Source organism: Rhea americana, unplaced genomic scaffold (genome assembly GCF_003343005.1).
Source record: "Rhea americana isolate MKP2758 unplaced genomic scaffold, rheAme1 scaffold_26, whole genome shotgun sequence".
NCBI lineage: Eukaryota > Metazoa > Chordata > Aves > Rheiformes > Rheidae > Rhea > Rhea americana.
Window position 1 is genome coordinate 1,300,439 of NW_028186379.1, and position 12,344 is coordinate 1,312,782.

Genomic DNA, 12,344 nt, shown 5'->3' on the forward strand with positions numbered 1-12,344 from the left:
TCCCATAATTGCAGATTCTGAGAACTAAATAAGAAAAGATTTGGATTCCACTACAGGTGATGGTCCTACATCTCTTGCTCAGGGAAGCAGCTGCTATACGGTTTGCCAATTTTCAGCACTACAGGAAGTTAAGCAGATTCTATGGAAATCAAATCCAGAAAGGTTATTTGATCAAGTCTAAGGGCTGATATTAGATTCAAGAATTTTACTACTTAAATGTAAGAAACAGGAAAAGTAAGTAATCTCTGAGCACAACCTTCTGACTTATTCATGGAATATCTAGTGTGGAGACAATTAAATTAATAATACAGGATGAGTTTAAATCTCAGGACCCTAATTAGGACTGGGAGATGGAGCAGAAAACTTTCTTAGAGTGCCCTTAGATTTCCCAGAAGCTGCTGCYCTGCCTCAGGGTGAGACACAACAGCAAAACAGCAATAGGCAAAGCAAAGTCTTTGCTTTCAGGGCCTCCGGTCAGCAGTGAGGAGCACGGCAGAGGCCCAGCATGCTCGTAACTCCACTAGGAGAATAGCTTGATGGCATGGTCCTTTGTGGTGTATTTACATAGGAGGCAAGAAAAAATGATTCTGAATAAATCCGAAAAAGATCACATTTTTAAAAAGTGCAGGGCAACASGGACAAGTATGGTATACCTACTGGTTAAAAAAAATAGATTATGTTTTGGTATTGCCTCATGTGCATATCCTATGGGGCTGAGAATGGAAGCTTTCAGAGCCAACTACCACTAAATTACAGTTTTCTTATAGACTGAAGGAGCATGTGGTTCTTTTCATCAAAGAMAGACAGTTAATTCCAGGAGGAGGAGCTGAACAACATCCTGATTGCCACTTTTCTATCTAAAGCTCTGGAACCSTCACGTAGGCATTCTTTTAGATAAAAAACACATGAAGAAAGCCCCAAAATCTTCATGATATTTGGGCATGTCCTATTAAAATCAACGAAGATGTACCACTGACTTCAAAAAAGGCAGGTTTTTCATCCTAAAAGAATAACATCATAAATTCAAGAGCTAAGTGTAGCAAGTATCTGGGCTATCTGAATCGAATCTATAAAGGCAGTTAAAATCTGATAAACAGAATTTCTACTTACTCTCTTCTGTCTATCTAAATTTAATTTTGCATTTGCCTTCATATTAGACTAAAGGGCCCTGTTTTACATTCTGTCACTTTTTAATACTGTTCTGGTGAAAGTAACATTGTCTGTTTTAAAGCTTCCTTAATAATAATAAATATTGTACAGTGACTTTTACTGGGACATCATTATCCTGGACCCGGAGAAACACAGTGACTAAGAGACTACTTTTGCCCTAAAATCTTAGGAAAGTGGCAAAATAAAGAATGTGAAGTGAACCGGATACTAACAAAATTAGTTGTTGAACCTGGATTTCCTGCCTGCTGAGCCAAAGCTCTGTATACTGTACAGTTCACTTTCTGTGCACCTGAATCCAGTGCTCACTGCAAGTATTTTTAATTCCAAGTACAATCACGCATCTGTTGCCCCAATACCTGCAATTGCTAGTAGATAACACGTCAGAGGCCAATACGTCTATAGCCAGCTACTGAGGCTTACTTGCACAAATTATTCCTGACACCTCTTGTGAGATAAAGCTGGTCTGAACAGGGTCGCAGACACAACAATGGCCCAAATAGCAATGCATATTTCTAGGAATACCATGTAGAGTGCTCCCTATATCAGTGTCTTAGAAAAGAGACCACTGTTAATTCCATTTGACAGATACAGAACTTGGTCATGGAAAGGTAAATGATCTCGCTCAAATATGCTGTTGGCAGAGCACATATTTAGCTCTTAACACGTTCATTTTTCTCTCCTGTAAGGATGAACTTTGTTAGCTCCAAATCCTGGGAAAATTCACTTTCCCACAGTCGCTCACCTCCCTACTGGTGCTCCCCACTTCGTTCCCTGRGAAGGTCTGAGGAGGCTTTGATCAAAGGTTGAGAAGCAATCTTCACAGAGCTGGGGACAGGCTAAAGCATTGGGGCTGTCAAACCACAGACATTAAATTAGGCAGTTGTCAATGCGGAGCCAGTGCAGAGTGAAGCACTGGTATACTGCGCTCTTGCAAACCAGATGGAAAGCTTTTCCATATGATAGCTGGGGCTTTTAAAGGTGTGTGGCAGTTAACAAGCCAGCCAGAGAGCCAAAAGGCTAGAGTSTTTTGACTTCTAGTTTCACAACACTTTTACTGAATCATGCTGTCTTCTGAGTTAYTGGTTCCTATTTCTTCTGTTATACTCTCCATATCAAATGTCCTTTAAGTACATTTTACAATGGATTGGACTGAATTGAATAAATTTCCTTACTTGAAAGTTAGACACATGAGAATCAGTCAAATAATCTGAGTGAAGAGCAGCTGCATTGATGGCCAGTTAATCTAAAGAATATTGATACTGGATTTTAGACTTTTATTCCAAGGTGAATCCAGGTTTGCCCAAAGCTCGTAATAATCTTGCATGATACCGAAAGGAGACTTGACCTTGATGCTTTGGCACTTTTAAGATTTGCTGGTTTTTATTTGATGATTTATCAGTATTTATTTTTAGCACAGATGTAGATCTAAAGAAATTTCACATCCAAAATCAATTCTACGGAAATCAATAAGGAACTTCAGTCAGTTGACAGTTCCACCATTTTCCAACAAAACCTAGAAACTACTGATGTTGTTTAAAATTATCAGGAATTAAAACAAGAAATAATGAAAGAGATCCAAAGTCACCTGGAAAATAGAACAGACCCCCAAGCCCAGCACAGAAACAGCTTTGTCTATAACCTAAAGTTTTGAAGTGTTCAGAATCCATATGGTTGAACTGGACCATCTAGAAGCATTACCAGAAAATATAWTTATTTCATTTCTAATTTTATCAGCTCAGGACACTCACCTGAAAATGTTTGTCTACTTTGTTTGCCTGAATTGCAATGTAAAGGGGAAATAACTTTGGACAAAATTTAATTCAGAATTATGATATTTAGATATATACTTCTTGACAAATAAGAAAACCAGTTGCAAGAAATAAAAGGGAAGGTTTTTTTAACTCTATTTTCTTGACTGATGAATCAGCTCATCAAAACATTTTAGGCTAAGCTGTGTCTTGCACTGTGCAGTGTTTGTAGCAATTAGAATTAACAATCATCTCATGAAAGGGGTCAGGTGAGAGAAAGGAAAACAAGAGGCGCCTACTCACTGCATTTTTTAAATGGTAACATTCTCACTGATACATTGCACCAGATTTTACTTCTCTGATGTCAGTGATTACACAAAACCAAGACTGCAATAATTTTGCATAACTCAGGTACCAGGCTTTGTGGTGCTTAGTCCAGCTGCAGCAAAAAGTAGCTGCAGTGAGCTGTAGCCACAGAATATATTGTGCTGCTCACATAGTAGATAAACATTTATATTCCTTAGATATAATATATTGATACACATAAAAGTTCTATAATAGAAAATATCTCTACCAGTAGATGCGTTACAATAAATAACTGGCCGGTAGAACAGATGGTATGTACTGTGCATAAAGTGTCAACTCAAAATGACTGATGTAATGCCTTAATATGACTTCTGCTGAAAATACAGCACCGAGCCACAAGAATGGATATTGCGGGTTTCAAAGAACATAGAGCACACATTCCCACCAAAATACAAAAATAACTTTTCTTGAATAAAGAATACCCTTTGAGGTGTTAAGTGCTCTCAACTGCTTTAAGCATTGGTGCTTAAAATCATGCTATTTTTATGTGGTGCTCAATTAGTGACTTAGCACCTACATTTTTCAGAGATAACGCAGAAGTAAGCAATCACTATTATGAAGGCAGTCTTCGGTACACTAGATGACAGTTTTTCCCTAGTGAACACAAACTAAAGTACCTCCACGAAGAGCAGTAAGTCATGAGCTAAATAGAAGTGCAGGGACTGAGTTCATTACTAGCGCTCAGAAAGAATTCAATGCCTGCCAGCAGCTGCAGACTAATTGAAATGAATGTCTTCACTGAAAGCCTTAAGGTCTGTAAATTTGTGACAACTATACATCAGTCTGTCAAACTGCATCTCTGAATCATTTTTACTCTTATGTCTGAAAAGTTTCAAGTTTCTTGACTAACTCCTGAAAGAAATATATAATGAACGTAAGCATTATTTACTACCCAGTCTGTAAAAAGATTTTCACATAGCCCTGTCTGAAACACGGAAAAGTTTCCTCTAAGCCATGCGTAAATGAATGTCAGTGCTTTTGAAATGCAGTAAAAAACTTCTATGTTGGCAAGATTTTTTTAAAACATTTTTCTTCAGTCATCTAAAATTGAGAAAACATTTGATCTGAAGCCACTATTAGTAAATAACAACTGCATTTAAAAATGATGGATTGAGCTAAGTGCATTTTACAGTTTTCTTCAGAAATTATCACTAGATAGAAAAAGATGATTTGCAGAAATCTGTTTGTTGACAGCAGATATGGTATCCAGCTTTGGAGTTTGCTCGCTTGGAGTTTCACTGTGCTGTTGTCTATTATTTAGATTATTCAGGCTGAGCACGTCACAGAGGTTTTCTAACACGGGCAAATATTAGTTTTCAGCTTGCATCATTACTATCTGATTTTCTAGCAATATTCAGAACTTTTTTTCATTCCTTTTTTATTGGTGTTACAAATTTAATAATTTTCTGTGTGTGAGGCACAACATTTTCCAATGTCATCACTGTGTCTATTTGAAAAGACAAGTTGTTGGCACTCCTTTGCATATGCAGCCTCTGCCTGCCTGCACCACTGCTGTTCACACACTGTTTGTGCAGAGGGATCAGCACCTCAGCAAAAACTTTCAGAATAACAGGCACGTTTCATGCACCATTACCCTGTAGTGCAACACATTCTCCTTTTTACGTTCAGATTCACGGAGGGATATAWGTCAGATGGTTTTAGTGTTGCTTCATGCTACTCAGAAGAACCAGATCAGAACCTCTAACTGATTTTTAATTTTATTCTTTTTTTCTGTTGGGTCAGAAACAAAGTGCGTATCTGGAGAGATCCTGCTCTTGTCAAAATTCCCACGCTACATTACCCAAGGCCCCTACAGGCACTTGTCAAACCACGTGGGAACCACAAGCAGCCTGCGTCTCTGCAACTGCACTGACGAGCGGTGAAGGGAAACCCTCCTTCCTGCCCTAGGATTCAGTGCRGGAGGCTGAGCATTTAAGCACATTTAACCTGTAAGCCACTTCATTTTCCAAAATGAGATTTGGCAGACTGATGTGAGGGAAAAAAAATACATTTGCTCTACTGTCATTGTTCATCATGCTCAGTTTTTTGGTGTTATTTTTGCTTACTTGTTTTCTTTCAGCCTGTATTAATCTTGAATCTCCATAGTAGTAGTCAGTGTACAACTGAATGGGGTACTCTCAAAATTATATCATTATGGTTCAGGTTTTACATAAGACAGTGTATATACTTCAAAATGCAAAGCATATATCCAGCCTTCATCTTCTCAACTAAACAAAAATTTGCAAGGGTACAAAAATTATTTATATAGWCAACATTATTTTTATTCAGAGTGTACATATATACTTTCCTCAGTCTTGCTCTTCTAAGTGCCACTTACTTTTAACAAATCTATAATTCTTCAAAAGAAATGACATTCACTTTTTTTAAACTCTCACTACACGGGAAAGTTCTCTGGCTACCAGGCTATTATACCAAATGTGGATACAGCTTCCTTGTTCTTTCAGGTACATATTCTTAGCAGATCRCTTGTTCTCATGAATGAATGAAAATACCTAATATTTATACCAACAGAATTTGTAATGGTGTTAGAATTCAGTTAAATATTTGTACTTGGCATTTTAGATCAGCCTGCCTAAGCAGGTTTCCTATCATCTGGAAAACTTTCTTAATAGCATTTGATAGGCTCTATCTCTGAATAATCTGCCTGTAAYGAGAGCTGGTACTAAAGTGCTCCAGATCATGCTGCTGGGCCTAGCAYAGATAATTTTGGAGGGTTTAAAATACATAAAAAGAGCATTTATCATAGGAGATCTAGAACYGGTCTTTGAAGATCAGCGTCAAAACTTTGACTTCCTTGTCAGCTAATACTAATGAGGACATAAGATACTGTGTCTGTCTAGCATTCTTTTSAGAATTCTCTTTAGAGAATGCTAGAGTCTAAATTTTGATTATTATAGTGACTTTTTCCCGTAAAGAATGTGAAAACCCATATTGCACTTGCATTGAGGTTTTGAAGAGATTGGGCTGCTGTATACAATGTAGAAACTGCAATTAATTCCAAAAATTAGCTAATCCTTGTATTAAGTTACGTGTCTGATATGAATTTGGGCAGCTCATATCACTGACTAATAGAAATGTTGGCTGGAAGAGGCCCCTGGAGGTCATCTAGTTCAACTTCCTGCATCAAAAATATCCTGTGACTACTCTTACGGCTGGATATATAGATGTATAGATATACGATCAAATTCAGATGCCACGAACCTTATAATTTTATTTCACACTCAATAGATTGGAAATATATTTAATGAGGTAAAACAAACTCTTTCTCCTTACTTATTTTTTTCTACAAGATATTCACAGAGGAATAAACGAAAGGGAAGGACTTTTCCTGAAAAGGATGGTGAGAGTAGTTAATCTTACCATGCACAACTGTCAGGTGCTCTGGACAATCAACAAATGAGTTTTACAACCTAAAAAGTTCAGCTTTTCATTAAAATTTCTGTGAGACACACAAATGCAACATACAGTAATTCAATGCTGTCATCAAACCATAATTGAAATGGAAAATTTTCAATAAATTAGCATATTTTGAGTTATGCACACACTCTTTCTTACACGGATGGGTGGTGTGATGAGAAAAAACTGAGTGTACCATTGCTGGAGCTATTTTCTTATTGTCATTGTTTGCCTCATTTACTAGCAGTAATAGGTGTCTTAGAAATGTCAGTTTCCCAATAAATGTCACAATTACAAAGCTTCCTATTTAAAGCTACAGTACGTATCCAGGGACATTTTTACATATGCATAATTTCAATTTACACTTTCTCTGGTATGAGGCAAGGTGAGAGAAATGTTCATCAAAAATCTTTTCACATTTACATGAAAATCTAGTAGTTCCCTAACACGGCCTTCCACAAAATTTTTGAGGAGAATATTCAACTAAAATTAAAAGATCATTAACATTTAGCACAGAAGTATCTTGCATGCAGCAAAAGCATTATCTAAGTATTTTTAAATCGGAAATATGCCATAGCTCAGGGGCATTTTTAGAACTGTAAGAGATCAATGGACGAAAGAGAAAGAAAGAYCACATGCTGAGCACATGCTTGACAGTCGGTGCAATTTACTGTGAAGTGCCACTTGTACGAGGCCTGCCGCGGAGCCATTGGTTTGAAAGGTTAATGACTGCAGCAATCACAATTTCAGCTTACAAGAAATGGGATGACAGGAAGCCAAGTACAAAATGGAGAGGTCCCCCAGTGACCGCAGCTGAGCAGCCATTCACCAACACCAGGGCGGGCGCACTGTGAAACCAGAGTGCCGCGACAACCGTCGCAGCGTGGGGAGGGCTTAGACTTCCGTTAAGCTCATTTTTCAAGGATAATATGAAAGCTTTAAAATGGCTACATTACTGAATACAGGCATAAATTCTCCCCTGGTGCTTTTTCTTATAACAGTGGTTAGGTCATCTGAAGGCTCTTTTCCYAACTGCCTTGCATTTGCTTTAGTTATGTCCTGTTGTCTTTTAAATGTTGACTTTGGCCACTACCAAAACAATCATTCTTGAGATGAGCAATTTCAACACTCTCTGGGCCTTCTCTGCAATTATACTTTACTTCTTGCTTCCTAGAACATCAGCTGTACTGCTGTGCAACTTGAGAGGCTCTGAAAAGCTTTCAGGTAAGTACGTATACACAGAGATGCTCTCTGAGAGCTTGCGCCCCACTGCCTGAACTACTGTCTGGCTTGGGAGTGTCATTTTCCTGCACTGGTAAATCAAATCAGTGAAAATATCTCTAAAGGTTTGCCTTTTTATTTTAATAAAAAGCTTATAGTAAATCAGACTTTGTAAATGTCACTTACACTACAGAAATACACTAATACTTTCCGTTTTGTTATATGAAGTCAAGCAGAAGTATATGCAAGTAACTTGTAGTCATAAATAATAAATAACTGGATGTCAGCTGTGTGAGGTTCTGGCCATCCTCCTCTCAGAACAGACACGGTAAACCCAGAAGGGGTTCAGTCAGCAGGCTGGAATGGGTTCCATATAATGGGAGATCATATAGACAAAAACTTTTAATTAGGAAAAGAAGGGACTACGTAAGAAAGGTGCTAGAGGAATGTAAAACAATAGATGCCCTGAAGAAAATGAATAGGGTAATGGTTATTCATTTTCATTTTCTCATAGCAGTATGAGAAGGAAAGGCAATAGGTTTGAGAGAGAAATCTTATTTTTCATAGAAGACATAATTAAAGTACAGAGTTAATTTCTCAYATGATGTTGTGGATGTCAAAAACCCTTAATAGGTTCAAAAAGCAATTACGAAAGTTTATGGGAGAGAAGTTGGCAAAAGTATGTAAAATACAAAGACACAGCTATAACTGGCAGCACAGGCAGTACTTCAACAGCAGACTGCTAGGTGACAGCACGCCTAGCATTAGGTATTAGGGGCAGACCTGCTGCATACTTACCTATTCCTTATACCCTTTCCCTGAGTATCAGCTACTGGCCACTGTCAAAAACATGATATTGATTTAGATGGACCTAGTACAGTTTTTCTTCTGTTTCATCAATTGTTTTTTCTTTCTTTTGATTGGGACTTATTTCTTCCTGCTATGCTTGTATGAAGACAGAGAAAAAAAATGTACATACTAAAAATGCTATTGAAAATACACAGAAAACAATTTCACTGTTCTTATTCAGTACTTTTTGACATACCTAAAGCATTAAATATTATAAWGTGGAGATACTCAAGTTCTTCAGAAAGGGATGTGATTTATTTGTCTACATACTATCAGTATAGTATACATGGAGTCTTATCCACTTCCTCCAGCTTTGTCATTGGGATTATTATTAATTGCACTATTACTGACTCATTATCTTATACTACAATCTAACTGTGGCAGGCATCCTATTTTTTCAGACTGTATGTAAGGATAGAGGTACCATCTTTTCCTTCTCTAAAGGAATAGACAATCTGTGGTTTTACAGCGGGGAAGATGTTATATGTGAGACTAGCATTTTCACATTGGTATAGTTTAACTGGTGCAGCTGAAGTAGCTTAACTTCTGCATTTGATTTCACATGATCAGATGGTCAAATATGTAGCAGTATTAGTTCTGTGGTTCACTGATGACACAGATAATGGCCAACAGTAACGCATGCACGGGCTTGCCCAGGACACGATTCTGTTGAATYAAGCAGAGCACATGTAATAGCGGTGCCGGTTCATGCCATCCATTCCACCTTCAGGACCTCTGTGTTCCCCACAGTTCTCGTGAGCCCTTGTCAGGGCTAATGACATTGCACTGCAGGGTGCTGTAAATTCAGTCTAACAGGAATGTAACACCACTAGAGCTACAGCAAGCTGCCATCCCTGTCATAACTTAGCTTGTTTTATACTGTTATTGAAGAAATAGGAAGACATTCCTAGGCAAACATTAGATGAAATGCATAAAGCATAAAGGTAGACTCCACACAAGGTCTGAAAGTGCCACATTGAAGATGCCCTGCGTGTACACCGATGTGTTTCGTTAASCCTTCTCTGTGGAGTTTCCTTTGCAGAGGACTGGCTAAACAGAAGGCAAAGCACATAAGGGAGGAGATTTTGGCAGGACAGTGTTGAGCTGGACCAGAAAGAAGGGACACAAGAAGGGAGGTGGCCTGAGGTATGAAAAAAGTGAACTATTGGGCAGTGTTGGGGGAGGCTATTTAGAGTACAAACTGTGGGAAGCACTGTAAAGCCATCCAGGGTCAGCACCCATCAAAGGTGCTTCAACTGCACTTGATAAAAACTGAAYGGGTGATAGGAAGGATGAGCTAACCAAAACAGGCAAGATGCTGGTAGAGCTGAGGCAGACCTGCCCCATCCATGTTCTTAGGAGATTAGGGAACTGTGAACTAGCACCAGGTTTTGCAATAGAAACTGATAAAACAAAACAAACCCAAACTCAACTGAAACTTTTGAAATCATTCGTTTCTGAATTCTAACATTTGAGCTAAAGATTGCTTTAAATTGGTTTACTTTTATAACAGTCACCAGCCCTGGGCATGTTTCACAGCATTTTTTTAAAGTAGTTGATAATCTTGTAATCATATTGAGCACAAAAACCCGACATTTATGTTCATTAACTCTAAATATTCAAAGATATTTATACTTGCATATCTTGGATTACCATGTACTGATAAGGAAATGAAACACCTGAATAAAGACGTATCACTTTGTATTACTATCAAAACTGCTTTGATGTAGGTAATCCGTCTAAGAATACAAAAGCAGACAAGGAGCTGGAATTCACCTTTTAAAAAGATGGCAAAATGTTAATCAATTAAAATACTTCCATATAACCTATTCTCTTTTTTCCATATCACATTTTACACACAGAAGTAACAAGGGCCTTCATTTCTGAGACTCTGAAAAAAAAATTATTCTTAGAGAAACAGACAGAAGTCTTATTTTATCCACTATACTTAGCACATTTTTGCCTTAGATAATTAGAGACATAAGTTCATGATTTGCAATACCTAGGGAATACTGTCATTAACAAGGGAATGTTTTCAGAATGTGTTAGTGCCCTGAGGAAATGAAAAGCTTTTAAGAGCAATCACTGTTAATCACTAAAATGTCAACATTATATTCCTTCTACTACTGGGGATGATAATATAGCCAGGACGTGTTAAATAACTGTATTTTACTTGCAGTGTGATTGTTCTACAAAAATGTGTTTTAAAATCTTTTTGCATGGTTTTCTTTCACTACAAAGTATCTGATACCTAATACCTGATATTTCTTCTTGTCTAGCTATTGAAAACATACTATCTGAGTCCGTAATTGAGCTTCATTGTGTTTTGTTTTGTTTATGCTTTGTTGCACAATTTCATTTATATAGTAAATGCCAAGTGAAGTCCAAAAGAAAAGCTAAATCAAAAGGTGAAAAATGCAATAAAATTTATTTTTACTTTCAGCTTAGCAGGCTACTTAGCACCTGGAAAATTGCTGTACTTGCAACTGAGTACACAGAAAACATTACACTCATGTTCTGCAAGTAATTGACATTCTCCAAATTTTTAAAATATCAGATATTTTATATCCAATTTTAATCCAATTTTCACCTCTATGTGAGGTGTTAATCATATGAAAGACAGAAGAATAGAAACTGCTTTTTTTCATTTTTTTAATAGAGCAGCTTGTGTATAGCATTAGTAATACCAGGGGCAGCTACTCCCTTATGTATAATGGGGTCCAGTCCTGCCAGAAGTTAATAGTACTTAGCAAAATCTGTGCCTTATTTCCCTGCTGTGTCATGGGCCACGGACACCTCTCATGCTAGCATCAAGCCCAGTACTCCAGGACAAGAAGCACGTGCTGGAAAAGGAGGTATACTGCACTGCTGCACTGGGAGTCCTCACGGGGGGTCCCTGCCAAATAAAAAACATTGGCCCTGCCCATAGAGCCTATATATCACTAGTAAATCATAAATAATGACTTTCTGTAAATGAAGCTGCCAAGTTTATAGACTTGTGGAGCTAGAAAGTACTGAAGAGATCATCTGTTGCCCACCTAACTAAAAATTCCTATAATGCAACCCCAATACTATATTCAATCTTTCCTTGATCAAAGTCCTACTTTTCTAATTATTCTCTTCTGGCTGCTYTCTAATTCAACTGCATCTTTTGAACATTGAACAGCCCAGTTGTAGATTCGTTGTTTCCTCACTTGACTGGACATGCAATATTTCACTACTTGAGCTCCACTGCACTTCCATGAGCTCCACTGCCAGTCAATTTTTATACTACTGAAATTTCAGTGGCCTATCCTCCTGTAAATGTACAATATATTCACAAAGAAAGTGCTTACGTTCTTGAAACCTCTATATAAGATTTGAAGTTCCTTCTTTGTGAATTTACTCTGTGCTTCCAGGAGTTCCAGAGCTTCAGGTCTATGTCGTACTGTGGCCATTTCCATTTCATCTTCTACAGTGTCTGCAGGATACAAAAGACAGAGGACAAAAAAGCTCAACAGAAATATAGGATGTAGAAAAAAAAAAGAAGAAGAAGGAAAGAAGAAGAAGGAAAGAAAAAAAGAAAGCAAGCAA

General features: G+C 37.6%; 1 protein-coding gene across 3 annotated transcripts in view; it reads right to left on the reverse strand.

Moving 5' to 3' along the window:
• The window catches only part of KCNIP4 (potassium voltage-gated channel interacting protein 4), a 204,670-nt gene that overhangs the window by 36,116 nt on the left and 156,210 nt on the right, over nucleotides 1–12,344 (reverse strand). For all 3 annotated transcript variants that reach the window (XM_085307494.1, XM_085307495.1, XM_085307496.1), the window contains one exon: nucleotides 12,107–12,231. In XM_085307494.1, coding sequence (XP_085163620.1) covers nucleotides 12,107–12,231 — 125 coding nt within the window. The remainder of the gene's footprint in view (nucleotides 1–12,106; nucleotides 12,232–12,344) is intronic.